Below are 27,884 nucleotides of genomic sequence, written 5' to 3'. Positions count from 1 at the left end.
TCCTGTTGCTTTTGAAACTGAGCCGCTTCTCCTGGTCCTTGTACCGTGGGTATTACGGGGGGGGGGGAAAGAAGGAAGAAGGGAAGGAGACTAAGGCAACGGCTGCGACAGGAGGAGGTGGGTGGGCACGGCCACGGGGACGGGCACTGCCACGGGGGCACCGGCACCAGCCCCGGAGCCACCGGCTACCGGCTTCCCAGCCTCCCTCCCGCTGCCGGATCCTGCCCTGGCCCACGGCCCAGCTCAGCTCCAAATCCCAGAGGGCAAAATTTCACATGGGGAGAGGGGGGCTCAGCTGGGGCTCTGCCATCCCCAAACGCCGCCTCTCCCGGGGAGGGTGGGGAGAAAAGCCGGGGGGAAGCAGCAGCAGCTGGAGGCAGCGAGCGGGATGCCGGCCCAAGGCTCCAGGCAGAGACGCTCCAGCATGTGGGAAACCCCTCCTGCGCTTTGGGGACCCCCCCAACCCCACAGCGGGGAGGGTGGGTGCACCCCGTACATGGCAGCGGTGGCGAGAGTGGCTGGGGAGGGGCAGGCAGCAGCTCACCCCCGGCTCCACGGTGGCGGCAGAGCCGCAGCCCCCGGCGGAGGGTGGGTTTGGGTTGGTTTCTTCTTTTTTAAGTTTGAGCTTCGTCCTGGGGAGCCGCGCAGGCAGCAGCGGGGTCAGGGGGGGCTAGTCGAAGCCGTGCCAGTCGCTCTGCTCCGAGTCGTACTCCAGCTCGGCGCCGATGCAGCGCACCCCGTCCAGGAGCATCGGCGTGCCGTGGTGCCGGTCTGCGGGACAGGAGGGGACAGTGGGGATGGGGACAGAGCTGGGGTGCAGCCACACATGGCCTCAGGCTGGCCCGGGGGCTTTGCTTCAGTTTTTTGAGAGCCCTTTTGCGGAGTTTTCAGCCTCACAGGTGCTCGTCCTCCCCCCCGTGGTCCCCACACAAGGGATGCCGGTACCCAGAGGGCTGGGAGATACAGGGACCCTGCACCCCTGTCCCCAGGTCACTGCTGTGGTCGCTGCCCTCAGGGTGCTGCGCGGGGAGGGTGCTCAGCCCCCGGCGTGCCAAGGCTGGGGTGCTGCAGTGCATGGGGCGCTGGGGGCCGGGCTGGGAGCACAAGGAGGTAGTGGGGGGATGCCGGGGAGCGAACCGCCAGCCCCACCAGGCACAGGGACCCCGGGACCGGCCGCGTGGAAGATGCTGGTGAAAGCAGGTGCTGTGTGACACGAAGCAGAGGAAGCCGAGCTACGAAACGCTGCTCTAATTAACAAACCCAAATTAGGCAGCAAGGGGGGGGGGAGAAAAAAAAAATTAAAATTAAAGACTGCTGTGCTGCCGAACAAGCAGCCGCGGCTGGAGGAGAGGGAGAGCCCAGACCCACCAGGCTGGGCTTGGGGTGAGGATGGGGGGGCCAGGGGGTGCCCCCGACCCACCCGCTGCAGCCCCGCTCCATGCACCCCTTCACCAGGGAGGCTCCGCAGCCTCATCCGCTGGGCTGGGGATTTTCAGGGTGAAAGTCATCTGGTATAGACAATTTCTCAGAAATGTCCACCAGGCGGGGAACGTCTGCAGCGGCTGAACTGGGAGAGCTGGAGGGAGATGGGCTGGGGAAGGAGGGAGGACCAAGCGGGGTCTGGGGGACGCAGAGAGGATGGAGCAGGGTCCAGGGGACGCAGAGAGGACGGAGCAGGGTCCAGGGGACGGAGCAGAGCGTCTCCAGCCAGGCCTGTGAGCGCTCCCTGTTACCGACTGTGCCGGGGAAGAACCGCTGCTCCGAAACCCAAGGAACCACGCGAGGCCCCCGCACCGCTGCCGGCAGACCCTTACCCATGACACGGGCTTGGACCACGACCTTGACGCAGGCGCCTTCGCCAGCCTCGCTGGCCAGGACCATCTCCTCCTTCAGGACCCCCTCCTTGTGCGCCGTGTACTCGCACTTCACGCTGTAGCCTGGGGACAGAGAGAGACCCTGGGAGCCAGGCTCCGGCTGCGAGAGCTGCCTGCACCTTTCCTACCCCATCCCGGGAGCCCCTCCTCGATGTGGGCACCCAGAGGCAGCAGAGCCTGGGGCACGGCTGATTTAGTCCCGTCCCCACCACCGAGGTGCTGAGCAACACAGCACAAGTCTCGCTGGGCTCCCTCCCCACCCCGTGCCTCAGTTTCCCCACCCGAGAGGCAGAGACAAGGACGTTGAGCCGCGGTGACGTGCATAAAGCTCTGCAGAGACGCAGGTGAGGTGTCGGGGGACTCTGCTCTTCCCAGCGCCGGGCTGAGGGCACTGCTGTGAGGGTGCTGAGCATCCCCCAGCGCCCTGAGCCGATGGCACCTCTGAGAGCTGCTTGTCCTCAGCACCCTGCCCCAGGCAGGGGGGGGTCCTACCTCCCACCCAGCCCAAACCCCAACCCTACACCCTGCCCCGACCCTCCAGCCCCGGCACACCGGACCCCACAAACCACGCTGCCTGCGCCCTGCCCTGCCTGCGGTGCCCTGGCCAGGCAAACACCGCCATCTCCCACCAGCCGGGCACACCCGTGCCAAAATTGTCTTCCTCCTTGCAGAGCAGAGGGGACATGAAACAGCCCCCAGTTCGGAGGGGGGGAAGGCTGGCCCCGGCCGCACACCCCCTCCCAGCGCAGGGGTAGAGCTGGCAGGGCCAAAGGAGGCAGTTGCTTTTGATCCGGAGGAAAAAAGCACAATGTAAAAATAAAGGAGAGGCAGAAAATCAAACCAGCTGCAGAAAGGCATTAGTCAAACCCCGGCGGGGGGGGCACGAGCTTGCTGTGAGCACGCGGCCAGGCAGCCCCCGCATAGCTCACAGGGAGGCACCCCGACATGGCTGGCACGGGGGGATGCTGCAACGGCATGAAAAAAGAAGTAAAAATGTGCTGAGCTTCATCCAGGCTCTGGCTCCGGAGCACACGCAGCCGTCGGCTCCACCAGGCTCAGCCCCAGGTCTCGGAAACACCGGCCACACACGGGGAGCGAGCGCAGTGGGACGGAGGGGAGCAAACCACCACCGGGCACGAGGAATCTCCCCGTGCCAGGTTGTACCTGGAGGCAGGAGGGAGAAGCGGTGGCAAAACCTCATCCTTCCAAGCGCCGGGAGCCCCCTTATCTCCAGCCCACGCTCACCCGGGGCCGCTTTGCCTCTGTGTCTGTGCCAGATCACAGCCCCGCTCACCGGCCCTGCCACGGCTGCCACCGCAGCCGGGAGCCAGGCACCACACTCTGCCCGGGCTGCGGGCTGAGCGGCCGCGGCACCGCCGGCAGCACAGATTTGGCCCATGGCTGGACAAATCTGGCAAGCCCCATCCCTGCCTGCAGCCAAGGATGTGGGAAGCAGAGCCTCGAGGGGAGCCCCGGCTGTCACCAGGACCCTGGGGACAGACGCCGCTGAACCACTGCGAGGCACCGGACTCCTCCGGGTCCCACCGGAGCTACTCGGCGTCCCCGAAGGGCTCCTTTCCCCAAAGCCTCGGGAGCCCTGGCCCCAAGCCCGCGCCAGGCGTGCCAGCCCGAGGTGGGAAGCTTCAAGCAAACAAAGCTTAAGTGCTTTGCTGGGCCGGGGCCAGCGGCAACGCGGGAAGAGCCGCAGCCCGGCCCTGCCAGCCACAGCTCCGCTCCCGGACCCTCGGCTGCCGGGAGGCGGCACGGGGAGAGGCGGCGAGCTACAGCTCCAGGGAGCCGGAGGGGACGGGGATGCGGGAAAGAGCATCCACCAGTGGCTTGTCAACGGGAGCCGCTGGCAGAGGTCCAGTCGAGGTGCCCCAAGGCACTTTGCAGCCCGCTGTGTCCTCGGAGCGCATCCCATGTCCCCAGGACGGCTGCCAGCAAGCCCAGGGCAATGCTCGGCTATCTCAGCCACCGTGCACAGCCCTGCTCCCTTCTCCCATGGATGTGCCGGCGGCAAACCAGCCCCAGACCAGAGCCGGGCTGGTGCATGAGCCTGGTGCATCTTGGAGCAAACCCTGTCCTTGTCCCCATCCCCACCGGCCTGTGGGCTCTGCTCTGCAAACCTCTTCACCTCCTGCCTCCCAGACAGATCTGAACCCACCAGAAACAGCAGCTGATTGATGCACGTTTGGGATAAAAGAGCGTTTAACCTCCCAATTGCAGATGATAAATTATGGAGAGACACAGGTCTGCCAGGGACGGAGCAACAGGCGCAGGGCCGGGCGCGGGCTGGGACCCAACCCGTGCTGCCGGTGAGGATGGGACGGACAGAGCAGGACTGAGGGCTGGGGGAGCTGGGAAGCGGACAGGGAAGGACAGGGAGAAAGGAAGGAGCAGAGCAGGCAGTGGGACCCCCTGCCCTGCAGCCACCATCCCGGGGGGCTGCCACGTGCCCGGCTCCCAGTATGGGCTCGGATGGGGCTGAGCCACCGCAGACACGGCACGAAGCAAAGCCCAGGTAGTGCCTCTGCACAGACCCGCAGCGAGTGCTTACGTCGCAGGACATGATTCTCCTTTCCTCTACGATAAGAGAATTAGCAAGAAGCTGGAGACAAACGGAGAGGCGACCCCCCCTCGGCTCCAGCCTCTTCTTTAGGCAGACCCTCGGCGCAGGGAAAAAGCAGACAGAGCAAGTGCTAAAAATACCAGCACGTCTGGACACTGTTCAGCAGGTTCCTGGATTAAAATGCTGCAAAAGCTGCTCTCCAAGCGTGCGGGTCAGGCGTCTCCCGGGAGGCGCAGTGGAAACACGGATTCCTTCTCCATGGGGTAAGGCTCTCCGATGCAGAGCTGCAGGGACGGGTGCTGGGATGCGGCCCCGGCAGAGTTACGGCCACCCTTGGCAGTGCCGGAACCAAGTGTCACCCTCATCGCTAGCAGCTGCAGCAGGACTTGTCCCCAAAGCCCCACGGGTCGGGGACATCCCGATCAGCTTGCCACCCCGCCATGCTCAGGGGAAGGACGAGGCTCAGGGTTTGGAAAAGCACTTTGGAGGACACTCGCCCACCAAGTTCCCACGAGGCAGGAACCACCCCGGCAACAAAAGCCATCCCTGCGGGCTGCCGGGGGGCTTCGGAGCTCCGCGAGCGAGAGGAATCATCCCCTGCACCCCGCAAGGGCTCAACCTGGACGGCCACGGGTGCACCCGGGACCAGGGGGCCACCAGCTGCCTCCTGCCCCACAGGAGCGCTTCGTTTGTGCTCCCCACGGGGCCCCCACATGAGCCAGACACCCCTGCCAGCCCCATGGGCACTTAGGGGTACGTCTGGGTCTGGCAGCCCCCCCGGCACGGGCAGTGACCCCCTCGCTGCTCACCCCTCACCGGCTGCGTCAAAGCAGTGGCAGGATGCGGGACCCAGCACAGCAGATGCCATGGGGACAAAGGGGGGACAAAGGAGGGGACCTTACCTTCTGGCAGGGGGGTGATGCCGATGACTCGGAGGTTGGGGTTGGGGAGGGGAACGGCGCAGACGTCCTTCCCCAGCCTCTGCACCGGCGGCAGGAGGAATGCGATCTCGTACTTGTGGAGGATCTTCAGGAATCCCACCTGCAAGGGGGGACACGGTGGGGGTCACGTCATGCCTCGGGCGGGCACCGAGCTGCGGCGGGAGGTGGTCCCACGTTGCCATCATCCCGACCCCCTCCACATCCCACCCTGGGGACGGGGACCCACCGGGCATCAGGCACCCGAGAACCCACAGGAAGGTGGGGGGCAACAGCCATGGGGGGGCTGTTTCCTCAATACTTGGGAAAACGTACAAACACGTCTATTTTGGCTGCCCAAAGCAAGCAGCAAAAATAACCAGTTCTGGGCAAAGCCCTCGGAACAACGACCCTTCGGTGTTGTGGGAGCAGAGACCAATTTTCCCAGCATAAGCCGAACACGTACGGCTCCCGTTTCTGGTCTCTAAAAGCCAAGAGGTTTCCAACAGCGTGCCTTCAAACCTCATTTATCCACTGCCACGATGAAAACCAGAGCCCTTTCAGAGCCGGCCGCCTCCGGAGCGGGGTCCATCTCCATCGCACTCAGAAAAAGCCATTTTGGGAAGGGAGCGGCGGGCTCCCTGCCTGCTGCAAAGCTCCGGATGCACCTGCAAACCCTCCCTGCGGCAGAGCCCAGAGTACAGCCAGGATCCGGCCCGGCTGAGAGGGCGATCCCCTCCCGGGGACGCGGGGTATGTCGCAAGCCCTGCCGCCGGCACAACTCAGCCGGGCACCCTCCGTCTCCCCTTCGCACACGCGCAGCCTGCTCCAAGCTGCACCTCAACCGCCAGATAAATACATATATACACACACACATATGTAATACACGCACACGTATCTATCTATACACACACAGATATAAAATGCACGCCATATGCTTGCACATTCCTGGCCACGAGCAGCTCCGAGCCATCACCGCAACACAGAAACCAACAGAAACGACGACGCACAGCTTTGGGGATTTTAAGGCCATGGAAAAACGTTTGGTGACCGGCCCCAAAGAGCCTTTTTGCCGTAGGGGAGAGGATGAAGGTCTCCTCCTGTTTCTGGTAAGCACAGCGGGGCACAGTGCGCACCCCAAACCTGTCCAGAATGAAGAGCTGCGTGGTTAAACGCGGCACCGGCACAGACCCACGCAGCACCGGCACGCTGAGCTGGGTGCAAGTGGCTGCCAGCGCCGGGCCGGTCCCACACTGCTGTCAGCGGCGAGGGCAGCAGGCAGCCGCCCCCCTTCCCTGGAGAGGCACGTGCAGTGCCGGGGAGCCCGCGGCACGCTGCACGGCACGGGTGGCAAAAATAATAACAACCACCCACAGATTGGCAATTGCTAAGCAATTCACTGCCATTTTTAGGGTGATAACCCATCATCCGCCCGATACAAATAACTGACTCAGAGCTGAAGGGGAGTTTCAGATTGCTCTGCTGCACGCAACACCGGAGCAACCCCGATGCTCTCCGAGGGGTTTATTTTTGGGGAGAAAAGGGCCTCCAAAGGAGAGGCTGGGACGGAGGGGCCGGCTTCGCGCCAGGCGAAGCAACCACAATAAAGCAGCTCAGGGTGGAGGACCGGCGACCTGCACCTCCGAGTCACCACCAAGGTGCCCATCCCGCACCCAGACCCCGCTGCCACCAAAGCCCACGGGGTGCTGGCACCGAAGCCTCCGCTCCCGGCACTCAGCCCTGGTGCGTGGGGTGAGGAGCTGTGGGAGGGGGCAGGCAGCACATGCTCGGGTCTGCAAACTGCCGGGATGAAATACAAGGTGTCATTAAAGATGGCTTGCTGTCCCCAATGCCATCGCCGGCCCCTGGCATGGTTTGGGAGCCACCGTCAAACCTGAACCCACGCTACCACCCTCCCACGGCCACAGGCACGTGGCTGGAGGGAAGCGAGGAGAAGCCACGGCACCACTGTCGCACAAGGCGAGACCCAGCTCAGCCCCGTCCCCCCCAAAACGGGGGCAGAGGAGACAATGCCACGTCCCCCCCCGCCCAGGGCACAGCAGAGCCGGCGGGTCCCCCAGCCCGCCCGGCCAGGACTGGGTTCCACTGCTTGTGACCCCACTGAACCCCGATTTCCAGAGGGGGTCTGCGTCCCACCCCAGCCTGCTAGATGTGGCCTGACAGCCCTGCAAACGCTGCCCAGATCAGGCAGCAGCAACACGGGCCGGGGGCCCCCCCCAGCCAGCCCCGAATCTGCCCCCGTCGCTGGCAGAGGCTGGATGCAGCTGCAGGAATCGGGTGCTAAATGGGTGAATCCGGAGCCAAGCACCCACGTTTACACCTGCACCCTCAGGAGCATCACAGCCACCCGCGGGGAAGGACCCAGGTTCTCAGGGTGCTCCCAGCCCCCCCCCGGGTATGCCAGGGAGCTAGCAGGGCCAGAAACACCCCCAAGTCTGAGAATCGTGATGGAGACAGAGTGACGTGCGGAGGGGCAGCGATGGAAACCTCCCCAGAGCGGGCAGAGCCCCGGGCAGCAGAAGCCACGGGCAGCAGAAGCCCCGCGGCTCAGGGGGCTACAATGGGCAGCGCTGGGGGGTCCACCCGCCCCACAGGGCCCCCAGGATGGACCCAGCCCCGCTGCCAGGTGCGGGGACAGGCCAGGGTGGCACTGGTACCCCCCTCGACCCCCAGGTCCCGGCTCCCACCTTGACGAGGAAGCTGCCGTCTTTCTCCTGCGTCACCATCACCGCCGAGTCGTGAAGCTTCTCGTCGAAGTGCACGTGGCCGTGGGCCCCCTCGGCGGGCTGGCTGGGGGCGAAGCGCACGCCCCCCCCCTTCGCCTTGCTGCCTGTGCGGGGAGCAGAGGACAGAGTCCAGGAGTCACTCCCTGCCCACCTGGGATGCGACCCCTCCATCCCCAGCTCCATGCCCCCGGCTCCATGTCCCCCCACAGCCCCCGGGGACGGAAAGAGGCCGGAGCATCGTTGGACATGGAGGGGCTTCCCCAGTTTCCCCCCTCTTATTTCAGAAACGCCCCATGCCACAGCCTGGGGAGGGGGCACAGGGACACTGGTGACCCGTGGTCACAGAGGGCTCACCCTCCAAGCAGGGGGGAGCGCATGGCCCTGCCACCAGCCAATGCCCAGAGGCTGTGAGGGTCCCGTCCGTCCCCCGGGATCGGCAGCATTTGCTCACTCCCGTGATTTTCTCAGGGCAGAGGAGCGGGACGAGCAGAGACACGGGCTGTGCCGGGAAGGGGACATGGGTGGGACAAGGACAGGGAGAAGGACAGCTTCCCCAGGGAAGGGTCCCACACTTCCCAGGGTGCTGGGCAGGGCTCTCCGGGGCTGCTAAGCTGGCCAGCACCTTGGGGAGCAAACCCACGGCACCCCAGGGAAACCCAAAAATACAATGGCCCTGCGAGGACAGACACCTGCCTGGGGACAGCGAGGAGCTCCCAGCAGGAGCCCGCAGAGAGGCACAAACACCCCGGGCCCTTTCAATGGCACCTTTGCAATATGTTCCCTGCGAGCTTCCAAGAAAAAACAGCCTCTCCTCTTCCTCCTCCTCCCTGGTACACCCCAAGAAACCCCCCGGTCCGGCCGCTGATCGCATCCATCTGGCAGCAGCCGGGAGCAGATTGCCGCCTCCTTAAAGAAAAGGCTCTTTGTGCCTCGGCAGGCTGGAGACGCCGGAGATTTAATAACTCGGCATTGTTCAGCCGGAACAGCTCGGCAGAAATCCCTTCCCCGCACGCAGGGGAAAACAAGAGACTCGGCCGCTTGCAGAGCGACGCAGCTGCACGTGGCTGCGGTGGGGAAGAGGACACAGATGGGACCCTCCCTGCCGAAACACAAGCAGCCCACGGCCCTCCGTGATGGGGCACAGCCACCCATGGCCCCACAGAGCCTTTATGGGTGCCACAGGGTAGGACGAGCCCAAGGATCCGCGTGGATCCCATACACCGGTCAGGAGCTGCGGCAACAGGCAAGGTCCCAGCCTGTGGTTGCCACCAGGTATCCTGATGCCAGCGCCGTGCTCGGAGGAGCCAAGCCCTGATGCCTGCCAGGAGACCGGCAGGGAAAATCCCAAATATGCATCTTCGTCATGCGGTGCTTGAAGGCAGCGCAGCCGATGCCCCGCACGGAGCCCGGGAAGGCAGGCGGCCCCCGGGGACGAGCGTCGGTGGAGGGCACCGAGCTGCCGTCCACCCGGGGGGCCGCGGCACTCAGCTAGCCCCCCGGCACGGTGCGTCTGAAGACCCTCGGGAGAGAAGGAGGTCGGAGGAAGGCAAAGGTGGCAGCTGGGCACTGCGGGCAGCTGTCCCGGGATCCGGCTGTCCCGGGAATTGGGTCACCGGCCAGCATGCGCCCCAGTGACCTTGAGAGGCTGCACCACGCGGTGCCCCTGTCCCGGCTCAGGAGGGGCCAACAGGGACAGTCCTCGCGCTGGCAGGAGGGGACAGCCCCAAGCAGAGCCCAGACGGGCAACGGCAGCAGCTCCGCAGCCCTGGGCGCGTGGGGAAGGGTGGAAGGGGCACCCATCCACGCAGGACCTGCCGTGAGTCAGCCAGCATGGAAATCTCATTAGGGGCGAAATGTAATTGTGCGTCCTGCACACAGCGGGCAGCGAGGGGAGGCACAGGCAGAGGCGCAGGCAGAGGCTCCATCAGGCAGGGGCTGGGCAGAAAATCACCCACCCGGAGCGTGGTTTATCTCGAGTCCCCGGGTCCCACCAGTCATGGCAGGAGGGTCACCAGGACCTGCCAGACCCCGCACGGTCAGTGTGCCGGCAGCCGCTCTGGTGCCACACTCCCCAGGCATCCGGGGGGTGGGTTTGGGGGTCCGACCCACACCCTATCACAGGGTGGGGAGCCGCAGCGGGGGACGCCTGCCTCGCACGTGTCAGCAGCGATCGCAAGCCCTGGGAGCGGATCCCACTTTCAGAGTCACCACGTCCCCCCCCCGAAACGAGGGCGTCTGGGCCCCAGCGTTCCCAGGAGGCAGGGCTGGAATCGGAAGCATGGGGGGGGGTGGTCAGGGCTCCCCCCACCCGCCCCGGGACCCCCAGCCCCTCTCCCCCACGCTGCCAGGAACAAGGCAGACCAGAGCAGGCAACCTGCCCGTCCTTTGGCATCGCCACCGAGGGAGCGCTCGGCTGGCCCTCGTCCCGCCGGGAAGCCGGAGGAGACTTCACCGCCGGCGGGAGGAAAGCCCCCAGGATGGAGCCGTCCCGTGGCCCCGCTCGCTGGCAGCAGGGAAGGAGCCGCGGAGGCTGGAGCTGCGACCGGGCGCACAAAGGGAGACAAAATCACGCCCAGCAGCAGCACAAAGAGCTTCTTCGGTCTTTGTCTCGGTGCGGCGGAGAGACGGGCGCTGCCGCTGCAGGGCGCCTCGCGCCAGTGGCCTTTCGGGGTCCCCTCCTGTCACTGACAAAGCGCCTGGCTCCCTGAGCCCGGCACTGCCAGAGCTTTTCAGGGAGGCAAGCCGGGGGCCGGGAGAGGCCGGAAGCACCCAGCACCCATCTCCTCCCACAGCAGCCTTGCCTCGGGCGGGGGGTGCCGGGGGTTGTGCAGATCACGGGAGGGGGGACCGCAGCTGAGTAGTGCCAGCAGCGCCCCATCAGAGCCCCCACCCCGCCACAAGCCCCCTCAGCGGGTGCTCGCTCGCAACTCGCAGCCAAAAACCAGCAGCAATGTCCCCTCGGTCCTCCGTAGCCTCTGACCTGCTCGGCTGCTCCCCAGGCACGGAGCGGGCAGCTCCAGGCAGCCCTTGCATCCCTGGCTGCGGGCGGAGGGACCCCCCCGGCAGGTCCGCGGGCAGAGGGGCTTCACCGGGAAGGAGCATCAAACTTGGAGACTGGCCCCGGGTCAGGGCAGGCAGCCCGGGCAGGGGCGAGGTGCAGGCAGGAGAGGGACGGCAGGACTCACCCTTGCTAGCCGTAGCCATGTGTCCCTGCAGCGGTCGTCCTTGCGCGAAACTTCAAAGGCACGGGCAGGAGGCCATCCTCCGGGGCCGCCGCCGCTCCCGAGCGCCGGAGCTGGGGAGGGAACGGGCAGGGTTAGGCAGGGGCAGGCAGAGCCGGGGACTATAGCCGCTGCCTCCAGCCAGGTCCCAGGGCCAGCGGAGCACCGCGGACACGACGGCACCGCACGGCTGCGACTCCGGCACTGCTCCGGCACAGACCTGCTGGGGAGGAGCCTGCCTGCAGCTCAGGGGCGTCAGGCAGCCCAGCTTTGGGCAGCGGCGGGCAGCACGCCAGGGCCTGCGCCCAGCACTACCCCGAGGCGTGATGGGTGCAGGCAGGGCAGGAGCAGCGGCAGGACAGGCAGTCCCTCTGCCCACTCCGCCACGCGCCTGCGGCGTGAGCCGGCTGCCTCCGCACAGGCTGCCAACCGGCCGGGGCTCCTGCTCCGCCGGCTCTCGGGGATGCAGCCAGCCCCTGCCCGGGAAAGGGAGGATTCGCACCCGGGCGCAGCAGCCAGGACACAACCATCGTGTCTCCCAGCCATCGACACCCAGCAGCGAGTGCCCCGTGCCTCAGTTTCCCCATTTCCCCCCCGCCAAGGCTCCGACAGCCGCCACACCGAGCCCCGAGCTGGGGAAGCCTTACAGGCTGTCAGCAACGGCACGGACCCCAAATCCCTTCCCCCGGGCCTGCCAGCGTGGCTCCCACGGGAAAAGCCGCTCTCTCCAGCCTGGCTGACGCTGCCTCCCCAGGGCTGTGCTCCCCCAGCAGCCCCACAGGATAACGGGGGGCCCCCGCCAGCACCCCTGGCACCAAGGCAGGGGGAATCACCAGAGCCGGGCTGGGGGGTGACGGGGCTCACGCCCCCCACCTTCTGCCCAGGAGTTCAGGATCCGACACCCCAAAGACCCCTTTGATGGAAGCTGAGGCTCAAACCTCCTCCCCGGGGGCTCACCCAGCGCCGCTGCCCCACGGGAGACCGTGGGAGCCCAAACATGGGTTGGCAACACCGCCGGGCAGCCGGTCCCACCGCCGGGCAGCCGGTCCCACCCAAGGAATCCGGCAGCAGGTGCCCGAAACAGCCCCGTCAGCAGCCCGGCCTGCCGAGCACAGGGAAATCCATGGAAAAAAGCATCAACAGCGTCAGCCTTGCAGGGAAATAAGATAAAAAAAAATAGCAGAGCTGAAAGGGTGGGGAGCCTCTCCCGCGGCCGGGGGGGGCCGGCAGACCCTCGCCAGGGCCCCCACACCCCCCAGTGCTGCTGCCCAAAGATGAGATGATCCAGCCTGGAAAAGATCCTGGAGGGAAAAGCCCAGGATTTGGGGATGCCCTGGGAGAAGTGCCAGGGACACAGAAACACGTCCACGGGCAGCGCGGGGCGGGAGGAGACCCCGGGACGGGACACGGCTCCACGGGAGGGTTGGGGGGGCAGGGGACACGGGGCAAGCAGCCCCCGAGTTGGGGCAGAGCGTGGGGCCGGCGGCGGGGGGCTCGGGGAGCGGGGTGGGCACCACGCCTGGGCCCGCAGCAGGGACGGACGCGGGGCCCACGGTCTCCCCGTGTCCTTGGGGGGGGGGTCAAGACTCCCCCGGCTGCAGCCCCGGGGTAGTCGGCACCCCACGGAGCCCACCGACAGTCCCACGCCGTCAGCCCCCCCCAGCACCCCGGGCAGCGGGTCCCCAGCGCTCAGCCCCTTCCCGGGGCACCCCGAGGCCGGGGGGGAGCGGCAGTACGGAGGCGGCGGCGCTGACACACGCCTCCCCCCCTCCCCCGAGCCGCGCCGGGTGGCCCCAATCTGCCTCCGCCATCACCCGCGTGGCCCCGGTCCCCGTCTCGCGTGAGTGTGGGTACCCCCCCCCCGCCCTCCGCCGTGTTTTCACCCCCCGCCGGCTCAGCCGCGCTGCTGCAAGACGGGACGCGGGGACGGGCCCCTGGACTCAGCGTTCCCCTCTGCGCAACGGGCCAGCGACCGGCCCGGGGGAGCATCCCGCCGCAGCCTACCGGGACAGGGAGACCGGGGACCCCGCCGGGGCGGTTATGCCGGCCGGGAGCAATGCGAGGAAGGGGCCCCGCCGCCCCGGGGAGGGGGAAGCGCGGGGGCCCCTCCCCGGCCCCGCTGCCCCCGTCCCTCCCTCACTCACCCCCGGCCGGTGCGTCCCGGACGCCACCGCGCTCCCCGCTCCCCGCTCCCCGCTACCGGGACACGCCCCCTCCCTCCCATTGGCCCCGGCACACCCTCCGCCGTTCCCATTGGCCCGCCCCCTCGGCGGTCACGCCTCCTCGCCACGCCCATCGCCGGCTGCTCCGGCGGCACCGTTTCCCGAGCGGCCCCGCGGGGGTAGGCTCGTCTCCAAGGGGCGGGGCTGTCGCTAAGGGGCGTGGTAAAGAGATGGGGCAGCCAATAGGGAGCGGGCGGGCGGGCGCGCACGGCTGTAGGGCGCCACGTGTGGGCGGCGGGGTGCGCCGCGACGGCGGTGTCCGTCCCGTCCCGTCCCGTCCCGTCCCGTCCCGTCCCGTCCCGTCCCGTGGACACAACCCCTGAGGCTCCGGACAGCCTATCCCGGCTGAGCTCCCAGGCTCCAGCTGTCCCCATCCGAGCCTGCGTGTCCCTTGGGTGGGATGGAGCACGGGGAAGGGCTGCGTCCCACCGAGGGGACGGCGGGGCGGCGGCAGGGATGGAGGGAGCCGAGGAGGGGAAAGGCAGCTGGGACGCGTCCCTGCCGGGAAAACGCCGCCGGTTCCCTTCCAAAGAGCACGTCCGCCCGCCTGGGAACGATGGCGGGGGGGCAGCGGGCCCCCCACCCCGTCCAGGCAAGAGCCGTCCCCGCGGGGGAGCGGGGTCGGGGCTCGCTCGGCCCCGGCGGGCGGACGGCACAGTGAGCAGGCCGGATCTCACAGGCAGGGACAGGGGACACGGCCCCCCCCGGGGACTAAGCTGCCCCCCCTGCCCCGGTTCATCCTGCGGCCTCCAGACGCCACAACGCTTAAATCGCCGGGGCTTCGTCCCCAGGGAGCTGCTGCAGCCCCAGCTGCGTCCTCGCCTCCGGCACGCGTGACACCGCGCACGGCTCCGGCCCCCCCGGGAAGGGAGACGCGGAGCCCCGCTGGGCCCCTGCGCCGGGACACGCCGCACGGCCACGCATTGGGAAAGACAACTGGGTTTTACCCTAAAAAGGCCGCAGGTGACTCCGGTGCAGCGAAGGTCATACCCAGAGCCACCCCCAGGCATCTCCCCACCGCTGGGGACGTCCCGGAGGGACCCCCGGCACCGGTGGGACATGACCCCACGGCTGGGCTGCCACGCCGTCGGTGCCAGGCCGAGGGCCAGGGCTGCCGCCCAGCCACGCGGCGAGCATGTCCGTGTGCCGAGGCAGGGATTTTCTTGGAGATTACAAAAACAAACAGCTTTGGGTAAGGGATTAAATCCCAGCCTCCGCCAGCGCCCGTCGCCGCGGCCCGGGCAAGCCGAGCGGCGTCCCCACGCTGCCGACCACCCTCCGACGCTGGACCAGCTGGGAAATAAATACCTCCAGGCTGGGGCAGGCAGGACCCCCACAGCGACTCAGCCTTGCGGGGAGATCTCCGAGCGATGTCCCGGCTTTTTAATTACTAACGTAATTAAGGAAGGAAAATTAAGGCAAAGGAAAGGACTGCTGCCGTCGGCGGGACTGCTGCTGCCCCGTGCTGTAGCGACACCACTGCCACGCTGCCCGCTGGTGGGCACGGGGGGGTCCCTGCTTCTGCGTTTGCCACCTCTGGCTTTTGTCCTTGAGAGTCTGCCCTGGGAACTGGGACAACTGGGAAGCACTGGAACGGCTCCTCCAGCTCAGCAGGAACATCCACGGTGGGAGATGGGGCGGGGGGCACCCCCGGATGAGGGGCTGCTGGGTGGGCGAGGGGCCGCTCACCGCTGTTGGCACTGGGCTTCCTGCAGACGCCGGCTGAGGTCGTCTATCCGCACGTTCTTGAGATGCAGCAGCTGCTCCAGTCTCCCCACCTTCAGCTGCAGGATCTGAGCAGAGACCCCGACACCCCTTCAGCTTGGTTTCGGGGGGCAGGAGGCACATCCATCCACCCCCGAGAGGCTCTGCGGTGGGCTGGGGCCTGCCTGACGGCCAGCAGCGAGGACGGGGGGCACAGCGGCGGGACGGGGAACTCGGGGCCAGGCTGATGTGGCTGCCGGAGTCACTGCGCAGCATCAGCCATCTTTTACTGCGGGGGAAACTGAGGCAGGTGAGCACCAGCACCAGATCTGGGGTCCTTATTCCAGCTACCACAACCTGCACCAAGCTAACGCTCCCCCAAAACATGGCCTGGGAGTCCCAGCTCCCCACAAGGACCTGGTGACAGCTCTTCCCACCTGAGATATCCCACAGCATTCTTTCCCCTCTTTCAAAATTTTACATCTTTTCCAGCAGAAAAGCCCTGGGTTTAGGCAAGACGGAGCCACTGCCCTGGCTCAGTGCTGAATGAAGCTCTGATTCAAAAATCACCCCCTGTCCACGGTCGAATAAGGGATGCCCGGAGCCTGGTCTGCAGGTCCAGGGGCCACGGCAAGCCGTGTGCAGAGGGTTTGCGCAGCTGCGATGCCCGTTCTGCATCACCCTCCTTACCGTGGGCTGGAAGACTGACCAGAAAAGATGAGGATTGGGAACGTGCGGGAATCACCGATTGATGTGACTGACATGGGTGTCTGCCGCAGAGATCGAGGGCACAGCCAGATGGGAAGGATTGAAAGAGAAAGCTGTTCACCCTGGGGGGAGATCTGCAGGCGGAGGCTTTTACTGGATAAATGTCACCAAAACACCTCCTGCTGCGGAAGGAAACAAGGGCTGCAGGGATGGAATCACGTCTCCGGGCCACGCTGAGCTATCACTGCCTGTCTCGCCTGGTTTGACCAGACCTTTTAGGAGCCCAGCACCGCCTGGGAGCTACCAGAGGAGCACCCAAGCCAGGCGTCGGCCAGCTGGACCACGGCAAAGCCACTGCCAGGCTGGCCCATGCCCGAGGGTGCCACAAGAGCCGGGTACAGAGACAGGAGCGGCCCAGGAGGTTGACAGCACTGAGCAAACACCTGTTTGGGCTGCTGTGTATGCCACCGTCACAGGATGGCTGGGGAGGCAAAGGAGGTCTGTCCCCACCTCGGTGCTGCCATGGGGAGAGCGCTTGGCTGGGGTGACGGAGGGTGGGCTCACCTGGATGGTCTCCTGCGCCAGGAGCAGGGCCTGCTCCTTCTCCGCCAGCTGCAGGAGGATGGCAGTGTCCCCCGGGGGAGCCTGGGCACAGCCGTGGCAGCTCTTCTTCACCCTGGGCCAGGGAAGGAAATGCTGGGACCATAACCAACCCCTCCTGCAGCGTTGCTCACAGCCCACAGAGCTGTACAGGCCATGGGGCTCATGCACAGGCCCAGCTCCTGCGTGTCCTGCCCCACACACCACTGCCCCTGTGGCAGAGGGCTCCTCAGACCCCCACGGGGACCCCCAGAGCCCCGTCCCTCGAGAAGCCCCCAGGAGGGGCACGTCACCAGCAGGCAGGACCATCAGCCCTTACCTGTCAGCCCTGGGAGACTCCTGGGCGCAGCCTCCACCTGCGCAGCTCTTCGCCTTTGAGTAGCCTGCAAAACACAGCAGTTAGCGCATGATCTGCCCAAACAGCTCCACGCACCCCCACCATAGGGACACCCCCTTCCAGCAGTGTCTTCTATCCCCCCAGCGCTGCCCAGGCTCATTATATGGGTGCCCCAGCACGAGGCAGGGCTGTGCGTGCTGTCCCCAGGGACCAGAAAGGTCACAGTTCGGGGTTTGGACCCGGGGAGCCCATAGCATGGCTGGGATGGGACCCCCCTTCCCAACGTGCCACGCATCCACCCTACCCGTCTCCAGGTAACTGATCTCTTCCAGCGCTGCCCGTACGCCCGGCTCCTGCACGGAGAGGAAGGAAAACACCCGTCACGCCTGGCCACGAGCCATGGGTCTCCCCATGGGTGAGCCCACAAACAGCCGCTGTGCAGGGAGGGGCCCTGGCTGGGCCTCAGCGTCGGGAGAAAGGGGGACAGGGTACCCTAGCCCACCCAGCTGCTCGTGCCACCCCGCTCTGAGCGGTACTGGGGTTCGAGGCCCTGTGGAGTGCTGGAGTGGAGGGTTTGCTTCCACAGCAGTGGGAGCAGCCAGTTGAGAGCAGGGGGTTCCCAACACAGCTGTGGTGGCCGCGTTACAGCCCGAAGGCAGGGCTGGGATCCATCTGCCTGAATTCCTGCCTGCTTCACAGCCACAGCCCTTCCCGTAGCAAATTCCTCCTCTGACCTGAGCACCAGAGTCCCTGGCAGAGACAGCCCAGCCTGCCCCAGCCCCGCAGGTTGGTTATCCTCCTCTCGCACGGCAAGGAGTGGCACAGTCGTGGGCTGAGGCTTTGCTCGGGGCAGGAGAGGAGGCAGCTGCTGCTGCCAGCCCAGTCCTGGAGCTGCGCACTCAGCACATGCTGCCAAGCCCCACACAACCCCCGACACCCTCCCTGCTCCTCTTCAGGGGCCTCACACGAGCGGAGAGCGCAGCAAGGAGGGCCGGGTGATGGGTGGTGGGGAAGGAAGGTAATGGAGACAGCATCCCCTCTCCTCCCCAGCTCACAGCAGCGCCTCCGGGGCTGCCAGGGCCAAGTCAAGGCTGTGGAGCGAGCGGGGCCACGGCGCTTCACACAATGGCGCACAGTTGCCATCTGCGGCTGCCGAGTGAGGCCGGCCCTGCCGCCTGCATTGCTCCTGGTGGGGTGCTCCTACCCATGGCTCTGCCCACATGAGGGGCTCCTCTACCTCTGAGCACCCTACTGCACTTCCCCATGGAGCTGCAGGTGGGGAGATGGCAGCGGGATCCTCGTGATGACGAGAAAGAGGTGCTCAGGGGGAAAGTGATGCCCAAAAGGATGTCTGGAGCTCAGCCCAGCCCCCCTGGCCCTGCCCTGATTGCACTGACCTCTGTGTGGGGTGGCTACTCGCCCTCATCGCCCTCCAGCCCATAGCACATGGCACCTACAAGCAGGATGTGGCACACTGAGTGCCCCCTTCCCCCAGGCCCTGCTGACCTGGCCTGGGCCAGGCACCACCTTGTTCTGCCTCTGCTTCTGCTTCTCCTCGATCTTCTGCCGCAGCAGGAGCAGCACCTGCTCCACCGTGCCCGGCTGGCACTGCACAACCTGCCGGACCACGTCACCCGGGATGGAGAAGTTCAGCTTACTCAGCACTTTCCTGAAAGAGGAGCCAAATGAGCACCCAGGAGGGCAGGGAGGCAGGCACCCCCCTGCCTGCAGCACCCTTAGCTGTGTCCCAGCTGGCCTGGTCCCCAGCCAGGACAAAGAGGGACACTCTCGGGGGCAGTGCTCCCAGCCGGGGTGGGAACAGGGGGGCCGCCTGCCCCGGTACCTGTTGAGATGGCCCCAGTTGGCGAGTTTCTGTGGCGTGGAGCTAGCGGGCACGTAGCTGTGCAGCTGCACCATGGCGGGGAAGAAGAACTTCACCACCTCGGCTGCCAGCACTGGGGGAGGAGAGCAGGAGAGGGGCTGGGGGCGGCGGGCACCCCGGGACCCCCACCCCGGCCTAGGCCGGGCTGGCACCATCCCCAGGCCTGTGTCCGTCCCCTCCCGCCCAGGCCCGTCCCGCCGGGCCCCCCCGTCCCACCCCCGTCGCTGAAGTCTCGGGCGATATTCCTGCGTGGCCGGGAGAGCGGCACGGCGTCCAGCCAGCGGTAGAGGGCCCGCAGCTCGTCCGCCGCCCCGCCGCCCGCCATGCGGCCTCCCGCCAGCCCCGGGCCGCGCCGCGTCCCGCCGCCATGGCAACCACCCCGCGGGGCATGCTGGGAGCGCGCGGCCGTCGCCTGGCAACGGGCGGCCCGAGGCGGGGCGGGAGGGCCTAGTGAGGGGGAGGCCCGGGGAGGAATGGGGGGCTCTGAGCAATGGGGGGGACCTGGGCAAGGGAGGGGTCTGGGGTCCTGAGCAATGGGGGACTCGGGGTCTGGGGGGCTCTGAAGAAGTTGGGGGGACCCGGGGGTTCTCAGAAAGGGGGACCTGGGGGGCTCAGAGCAAGGGGGGGGTCTGGGGGTCCTGGGAAAGGGGGACCTGGGGGGCTCAGAGAAAGGGGGGGGTCTGGGAGTCCTGGGAAAGGGGGACCTGGGGTGCTCAGAGAAAGGGGGGGGTCTGGGAGTCCTGGGAAAGGGGGACCTGGGGTGCTCAGAGCAAGGGGGGGGTCTGGGGGTCCTGGGAAAGGGGGACCTGGGGGGCTCAGAGCAAGGGGGGGTCTGGGGGTCCTAAGCTATGGGAGAGTGGGGGTCTGGGGGGGCTCTGAGCAAGGTGGAGGGCTGGGGGTCCTGGGTGAGGGGGGTCTGGGGGGCTCTGAGCAGGAGGGGGGGTCTTGGGGATGCAGGACCAGGTTGAGGGATCCTGTGAGCAATGGGGGGCCCAGGACCACGGGGGACGGACCCTGAGCAATGGGAAGGCCCTGGGGGGGGCCACATGCAATGGGAGAGGCCCTGGGGGTGCTGAGACCACAGCAAGGGGGTCCCTGAGCAAGGGGGGGAGGCTCTAGGGGGGGCAGGACCAGGTCAAGGGGGGCCACAAGCAGTGGGAGAGGCTGGGGGGGGGCCCTGGCACCCACCAGCAAGGAGGGCCCCGAGCAAGGCAGGGTCCCTGCTCTGGGAAGGTGCAGGGAGGAGGATCCCGAGACGGTCCCGTGGTGGACCCCGGTGTGGCGGCTCCGGCTCCCAGTCCTGCCGGGATAACAATCGAGGTTCTGCGGTTGGCAATGGGCACCCCGAGCCTCTGCCCGAGGCCTGGCATCCCCTCCTGGGGGGCAGCCGCTGGCGGGGCGCTTCCCGGGGGTGGACACCATAGCTGGGACGGACATCTTAGCTGGGACGGACATAGAATCAGAGTCACAGAACACCCCGAGCTGGAAGGGAGCCATCAGGATCAGAGTCCAGCTCCCTGCTCCGCGCAGGACTACCTAACGCTAAACCATACGACTAAGAGCGTCGTTCAGATGCTCCTTGAGCACTGACAGGCTTGGTGCCGTGACCGCTTCCCTGGCGAGCCTGTTCCAGTGACCGACCACCCTCTCGGTGAAGACATCTTATCTGGGATGGACACCATAGCTGGGATGGACATCTTAGCTGGGATGGACATATGGGACAGACATCTTAGCTGGGATGGACAACTTAGCTGAGATGGACATCTTAGCTGGGATGAACACCAGAGCTGGGATGGACATCTTAGTGGAGGACATCTTAGCTGGGATGTACACCATAGCTGGGACGGACCCTTCCCTGGGATGGACACTATAGCTGCGACAGACATTTTATCTGGGACGGGCATCTTAGCTGGGATGAACACCATAGCTGGGACAGACATCTTAGTGGACGGACATCTTAGCTGGGATGGACTCCGGGGAACTACAGGCCTGTCAGCCTGACCTCGGTGCCGGGGAAGGTTATGGAGAGGCTCATCTTGAGGGCGCTCACGGGACACGTGCAGGATACCCAAGGGATCAGGCCAAGCCAGCACGGGTTCATGAAAGGCAGGTCCTGCCTGACCAACCTGATCTCCTTCTATGGCCAGGTGACCCACCCAGTGGATGAGGGGAAGGCTGTTGATGTTGTCTACCTGGACTTCAGCAAAGCCTTTGACACTGTTCCCCACAGTATTCTCCTAGAGAAGCTGGCGGCCCGTGGTTTAGACAGGTACACTCTTCGCTGGGTGAAAAACTGGCTGGATGGCCGAGCCCAGAGGGTTGTGGTGAATGGGGTGAAATCCAGCTGGCGGCCGGTCACAAGCGGAGTCCCCCAGGGCTCAGTTTTGGGACCGGTCTTGTTTAATGTCTTCATTGATGATCTGGATGAGGGGATAGAGTGCTCCCTCAGCAAGTTTGCAGACGACACCAAGTTGGGAGGGAGTGTTGATCTGCTCGAGGGTCGGAAGGCTCTGCAGAGGGATCTGGACAGGCTGGATCGATGGGCTGAGGCCAACCGGATGAAGTTCAATAAGGCCAAGTGCCAGGTTCTACACTTTGGCCACTACAACCCCAGGCAACGCTACAGGCTTGGGGACAAGTGGCTGGAAAGCTCCCCCGCAGAAAAGGACCTGGGGGTGTTGGTCGACAGCCGGCTGAATATGAGCCAGCAGTGTGCCCAGGTGGCCAAGAAGGCCAACGGCATCTTGGCCTGTATCAGAAACAGTGTGGCCAGCAGGAGCAGGGAGGTGATCGTGCCTCTGTACTCGGTGCTGGTGAGGCCGCACCTCGAATCCTGTGTTCAGTTTTGGGCCCCTCACTCCAAGGAGGACATTGAGGTGCTGGAGCGTGTCCAGAGAAGGGCGACGGAGCTGGTGAGGGGTCTGGAGCACAAGTCTGATGAGGAGCGGCTGAGGGAGCTGGGGTTGTTCAGTCTGGAGAAGAGGAGGCTGAGGGGAGACCTCATCGCTCTCTACAACTGCCTGAAAGGGGGTTGTGGTGAGGTGGGTGTTGGTCTCTTCTCCCGAGTGATGAGTGATGGGACAAGAGGAAATGGCCTCAAGTCACCCCAGGGGAGGTTCAGGCTGGATATTAGGAAAAAGTTCTTTACTGAGAGAGTAGTGAAACATTGGAATAGGCTGCCCAGGGAGGTGGTGGAGTCACCCTCCCTGGAGGTATTCAAGGAGCGTGTGGATGTGGCACTGTGGGATGTGGCTTGATGGGCATGGTGCTGTGTGGTGTTGGGTGGGTTGGTTTTTGGTGTGTGGGGGTTTTTTTTGGTTTTTTTTTTTTTAGGTTGGACTTGATGATCTTACAGGTCTTTTCCAACCTTAGTGATTCTGTGATTCTGTGACACCACAGGTGGGATGAACATCTCAGCTGGGATGGACACTTCTTTGGGTTGGACATCTTAGCTGGGACAGACACTTCTCCCAAATACTGTGGGCACAGCCATCTCTCCCTGGCACAGAGGTGCCAGCAGAACCAGCCATGTTTGTGGGTGGGCGGCGAGGACTCCCTGGGATGCCAGCACCACAGTCACCCCAACAGCAGCCCGTGAGCCTGGCTCCCTCCTGGGCAGCCGTTCCGCGGGCTCCTGCCCGGTGAAGCCGAGCAGAGAAGCTGGCTGAAAGCATGGCACGAACCAAGCCCGGAGGTGCGGCGTCGGTGCCACGGCTTGGGTACCCCGTGGGGCTGCTCCACCACCCAGGTACACAGGCAGGAACGGGCAGATTACGGCACTGTGGGCAGCGATACCGGGACTGAGCGAGACGCTGTGAACGCCGATAAGCCCCGTCTGTGGCTCCGTCCCCAGCGAGGTGGGACGGGGACAGCGTGGAGACGGCTCCCGCCGATGGGGCAGTTTATCTGCCGCTGCCGCCTGCTCGGTCCCTGCTGCTCCCTCGCCACGGCAGGGCCCGGACCCGGGAGATCCGGCTCTGCCGCCAGCAGCCCTGCAGGATGTGTGCCTCAGTTTCCCCACCCTGTCCCTCTTCTGGCCACAGCAGCTACGAAAGGCGGGGGCCGATGGGGTTTCACTCCTGGTTTGCTTCTCGCTGCAGATAAAAGCGGCCTGAAAGAGTTTATTTTTGGCCAAACCAGAACCGAATTCAGCATGTTGAACCAGAACCCCCCTCTCCACGGTGGGGCAGGGTTCATTGCAGCAGCCACCGTCCCCGGCCCCCAAGTCGCAGGAGTGGGTGGCAGCCTCAGCCTCCTCTGGGTGCGCGGAGCAGAAAGCAGCAAAACAGGAAGGGGGGGACGGAGACGCCCCTTTGCCCCCCCGCAGCTTCCTCCCTGCCACCGCCAAGGATGCTTCGGGGTGGGGAGGTTTTGCTCCAGGAGCCCCAGGACCCTCCAGCCGCAGCTCCTGGCACCGCACCCTTGCCCAGAGCCTCCACCGCGGCCGTGGGTCCCGCTGTGTCGGCAGAGACGTGTCCTGTACGCCGCCACTGCCAGCCCTTCGGCATCTCGCTGCCACCATCCTCCTCCTCCGCCTCACTCTGCTCCTCTACCTCACCGACCTCCGAAGTCTTTAAAGTCTCTCAAATCCTGTATTTTGGTGCTAAGGTGCCCCGGAGCCCCACACACCCCACAGCCTGGGAGGTGGGTGACCCCCCCGCTCGCCGCCTGCACTGTTGTTCAGCCGCAATCCCCACCCAGAGCCACCGCATTTCCGAGCCGGAGGCTTCACAGTGCCCGCGGTGACACCGGCCACGTCAGTGTGCGTGCTGCCCATGAATTGCCACGCAGGACCCCGGCGACCACGGGGACCACAGGGACCATGGGATACTCCATCCCTCCACCGCAGGGCACCGGCGGGAAGGGATCCAGAGACTGGTACCCTCCTCCGGCATCCCCTGCCGTCATGCCACGCCATGCCATGCCACACATGGGGCTGAGGCCGTCCCTGCCCCACAGATCCCCTGGGGCCAGCACTGGCACCGATACAAGGCTCCTGCTTCCCATTCCCCGGCATCGCCCTATCCCCGGTGCCAGCACCGAGAGCACCGGGGTTCTGCCGCGGCCACTTCATGCACGGCAGTGAGGGCCCCCCACAAATAACCAGCCACGATGATGAAGAATTTGGAAGTAAACAGCTGGATGGGCATGCTTTGCCGAGAAAACCTCTTGGGGAAGAAAACTGCTGGATGGGCATGCTTTGCCGTGAAAGCCTCTTGGGGAAGAAAACGTGTTTTCCGCGGCCAGGCGAAAGCTCTCGTGGAAGTTGTCGGCGTTTTTGGTGCAAATCCCTACCCAGAACACCCAGGCTGGGAGGGAAACCAGAGGGAAAACGCGATGCTGTGGGATTATTCCCTGAAGGGGGGGAGCTCATCCCCCAGGTGGGGGTCCCACATTGGGGCAGCCCGGGTTGGGTGAGGGGCTCAGGGAGGCGGTGGGACACCCACAGCCACCCGCTGGGGTGGGATGTTGTGGGGCTGCGTCTCTGGGGCAGGGGGGAGCAGCCCCCCGACCCAGCCCTGCTGCTGCGAGCAGCCCCCCACCCCATCCTCGTTAATTAGAGTAATCTTTATGGCAGCTCTCGCTGTGCGGCCATTAAAGCGAGCCAGCCTCCTCCAGCCCCTGAAGCCCCCCCTGCACCGTGCCCCGGCTCCAGCCCCGAGCCCCTGCACCCCCTGCACCCCCTGCACCCCTGCACCCCCTGCACCGGGGCAGGCGGCAGCACCCCAGGGAAGTGGGGGGCTCTGGGGGTCCCACCCCTGCATCCCACCATGGAGAGGAGCAGACGGGGCTTGGGGGGGTCCTGCTCTGCAGCCCCCGCGGGGGGGGGGGGCATTCCCCTCTCCTGTTTGCAGCCCCGCTCCCCAAAAGCCCCTGTTTGGAGCCCGGGGGGGGGGGAAGCCAAGCATATGGCCCCTTCCCCAACAGCGCATCCGCCTGCAGACCCCCGTGAGCCTCCCCCCGTGCAGCTGCGGCTGGGCTGGCTGGAGACCCCCCTTCCCTCTCCGAGACCCCCCTTCCCTCCCCGAGACCCCCAGCGCAGGCTCGGGGCAGCCACCGGCGCTGGGCCCCCCCCGGCCCCCAGCACAGCCTCCCGTGGCTGGAAGCAATTACAGCCCGTGGTGGCCAGGGAGGACGTCCCAAAGCCGCCCAGAAGCGCTGGGGGGCCGGGGAGCCCCCCCCAAGGCCATCTGTCCTCCTCCCTGGGGCACCCCGGGGTGCTGCAGCCCTGCTCCCCACACCCCAGGGACCCCCAGCCCACAGCAGCACCCATCCCCTGCCCCATTGCTGCGCTGGGATGTGCTGGGACGTGCCTGGTGTCCCTGGGGGGGGTGCGGGACCCCCATGCCTTGCACAAGCTCCGGGAGAGCAGGATCTGGCCGCTCCGGGGGTCTCCACCCCGGCCACCCCCTCCTCTTTTCTTTCCCCCTCTGAAAGGAAAGAATGGGGCTGGGGACAATGGATGACAGACCGGGACGGCCACCCAGGCCGAGCCGCCCCGCGCATTCCTGCCCGGTTTTCCGTTAGAAAGCCCCCAGCCAGGCTGGAGACCCCCTCCCCAGGCAGGGCTCTGTCCGGCCGCCCTCCCCCGGGCAGACAGACGGACAGATGGCAGCCCATGCCCGGAGAGGGGGACGGGGCTGGGGGACAGGGTAGCAGGTTTGGGTTTCAGGCAGCACCGTGGCCCGGTGATGCGCGGTGGCACGTGGCTTTGGCACCGGTGGGTGTCTAACCGGGAGGAACGGGGGGCACCCAGCCAGGACCCGGGGGAGGGGGGCAGTGGGGCGAAGCGGGGGCACCCAGCCGGGACCTGGGGGGGACAGCGGGGCGAGGGGCAGCCGTGCGGGGCCGCGGTGGCCCCCGTCCCCATGGGAAGGGCGATTTTGACTTTTTGGCTTTTTCCCCAGGGCTGGGGGGGGGCAGCGTGGCCCCCTGCCCTTCCCAACGTGGGGCTGGCCCCCAGCTCGCACTGGGGCTGAGCCCAGCACCCCCCAGCACCCCCAACCCCCTCCGGGCCCTGGAGCTGGCACGGGGGGGGGGCAGGAGGGGCCCTGTCCCTTACCCACCCCAGCTGTGTGCCCCGCCATGCAGCCCCCCAACCATGTGCACCCCCAGCCATGCACCTCTCCATGTCCCCCCCGGCCATGTCCCCCCCAGCCATGTCCCCCTCCATGTCCCCCCCCTGCCGTGCCCCCCCATGCCTTGCCCCAATTTGGGCCATGCCCCCCCAGTCATGTCCCCCCCAGCCATGTCCCCCCCCGCCGTGCCCCCCCATGCCTTGCCCCCACTTTGCCCCATGCCCCCCCATCCATGACCCCCACAGCCATGTCCCCCCAGCCATTCCCCTCCCTGCTGTGCCCCCCCCATGCCTTGCCCCCACTTTGGGCCATGACCCCCCCAAGCCATGTCCCCCCCCAGCCATGCCTCCCCCATGCCTTGCCCCCAATTTGGGCCATACCCCCCCAGCCACGTCCCCCCCCCCACCGTGCCCCCCAGCCATGCCCCCCCATGCCTTGCCCCCACATTTGGGCAGTGCCCCCCCAGCCATGGCCCCCCCCGTCGTGTCCCCCCCCAGCCATGGCCCCCCCCGTCGTGTCCCCCCCCTGCCTTGCCCCCACATTTGGGCCGTGCCCCCCCCCATGCCCCCCAGCCATGCCCCCCAGCCATGCCCCCCCCTGCCTTGCCCCCACTTTGCCCCATGCCCCCCCATCCATGACCCCCACAGCCATGCCCCCCCAGCCATTCCCCCCCTGCTGTGCCCCCCCCATGCCTTGCCCCCAATTTGGGCCATGCCCCCCCGTGCCTTGCCCCCACTTTGGGCCATGCCCCCCCAAGCCATGTCCCCCCCCAGCCATGCCTCCCCCATGCCTTGCCCCCAATTTGGGCCGTGCCCCCCCAGCCACGTCCCCCCCCCACCGTGCCCCCCCAGCCATGCCCCCCCCGTGCCTTGCCCCCACTTTGCCCCATGCCCCCCCAGCCACGTCTCCCCCAGCCATGTCCCCCCCCAGCCACGTCCCCCCCCCACCGTGCCCCCCCAGCCGTGCCCCCCCAGCCATGCCCCCCCATGCCTTGCCCCCACATTTGGGCCGTGCCCCCCCCCATGCCCCCCCAGCCATGCGTCCCCCTGCCTTGCCCCCACTTTGCCCCATGCCCCCCCAGCCACGTCTCCCCCAGCCATGTCCCCCCCCAGCCATATCCCCCCCCCACCGTGCCCCCCAGCCATGCCCCCCCATGCCTTGCCCCCACATTTGGGCCGTGCCCCCCCATCCATGTCCCCCCCCGCCGTGTCCCCCCCCGTGCCTTGCCCCCACTTTGCCCCATGCCCCCCCAGCCACGTCCCCCCCCCCCCCGTGCCCCCCCCCCCATGCCCCCCCCCGCCTTGCCCCCCCTTCGGGCCGTGCCCTCCCATTGGCCGTGCCCCCGCGCGTGGCCCTGCCCCGCGGGCCCTCCGGGGCCGCCCCATTGGCTGCCGCCGCGCCGCTCCCCTGTTATTTTTCGAATATAAATAGCAGCGGCGGCGGCGCGCGCTCGGCCGTGCGCCTCCAACCGGACAGCGCGGCGGCGGCTGCAGCGCTCCGCTCCGCTCCCTGCTCCGCTCCGCGCCTGCCGGGGGCGGAAAATACATCGCAGAAAGCTTCTTTTAGCCCGTTTCTAGGTGGCTGTACCCCACCCGCATGGCGGGGCGCGGCGGACCCGGCCGTCGTGGGCTGCCCGGGCTGGCGGCCGGCCCGGCGGGCATGTCGCCGGTCACCACGCTGGCGCTGGACATGGACAACCTGGCGGGGCTGGGCAGGTGAGCGGGGCCGGGGGGGCGTTGGGGGGCTGCCCCACGCGAGAGTCCTCCTACCGGACACGGGGGACAGGGGCTGCCCCACGCGTGAGTCCTCCTACCGGACACGGGCTGCCCCACGCGAGAGTCCTCCTACCGGACACGGGGGACAGGGGCTGCCCCACGCGTGAGTCCTCCTACCGGACACGGGGGACAGGGGCTGCCCCACGCGAGAGTCCTCCTACCGGACAGGGGCTGCCCCACGCGAGAGTCCTCCTACCGGACAGGGGCTGCCCCACGCGAGAGTCCTCCTACCGGACACGGGGGACA

The 27,884-nt window shown here is 66.7% G+C and overlaps 3 protein-coding genes across 3 annotated transcripts in view; 1 reads left to right on the top strand and 2 right to left on the bottom strand.

The window, feature by feature from the left end:
- Positions 1-5: 5 nt before the first annotated feature.
- ADISSP (adipose secreted signaling protein) lies at positions 6-11,496 on the bottom strand. The gene is made up of 5 exons (XM_059818023.1): positions 11,296-11,496; positions 8,072-8,214; positions 5,349-5,487; positions 1,815-1,937; positions 6-771 (listed from the first exon to the last, which is right to left on the bottom strand). The coding sequence occupies exons 1-5, from the start codon at positions 11,312-11,314 to the stop codon at positions 671-673; spliced, it is 525 nt and encodes a 174-aa protein (XP_059674006.1). The 5' UTR covers positions 11,315-11,496; the 3' UTR covers positions 6-670.
- A 3,742-nt stretch (positions 11,497-15,238) lies between these two features.
- SPEF1 (sperm flagellar 1) lies at positions 15,239-19,109 on the bottom strand. The gene is given in 7 exon segments (XM_059817844.1): positions 15,239-15,346; positions 16,530-16,610; positions 16,872-16,948; positions 17,207-17,255; positions 18,409-18,571; positions 18,746-18,857; positions 19,001-19,109. Coding segments are annotated over 7 exon segments (699 nt in total).
- An 8,350-nt stretch (positions 19,110-27,459) lies between these two features.
- CDC25B (cell division cycle 25B) overlaps positions 27,460-27,884 on the top strand; it is a 2,112-nt gene continuing 1,687 nt past the window's right edge. Inside the window, exon 1 of the mRNA XM_059817843.1 lies at positions 27,460-27,578. Coding sequence (XP_059673826.1) covers positions 27,460-27,578 — 119 coding nt within the window. The remainder of the gene's footprint in view (positions 27,579-27,884) is intronic.

Source organism: Gavia stellata, chromosome 5 (genome assembly GCF_030936135.1).
Source record: "Gavia stellata isolate bGavSte3 chromosome 5, bGavSte3.hap2, whole genome shotgun sequence".
Classification (NCBI taxonomy): Eukaryota; Metazoa; Chordata; class Aves; order Gaviiformes; family Gaviidae; genus Gavia; species Gavia stellata.
Note: the sequence above shows the minus strand (reverse complement) of the source record. Positions and strands in the feature narration are given on the sequence as shown.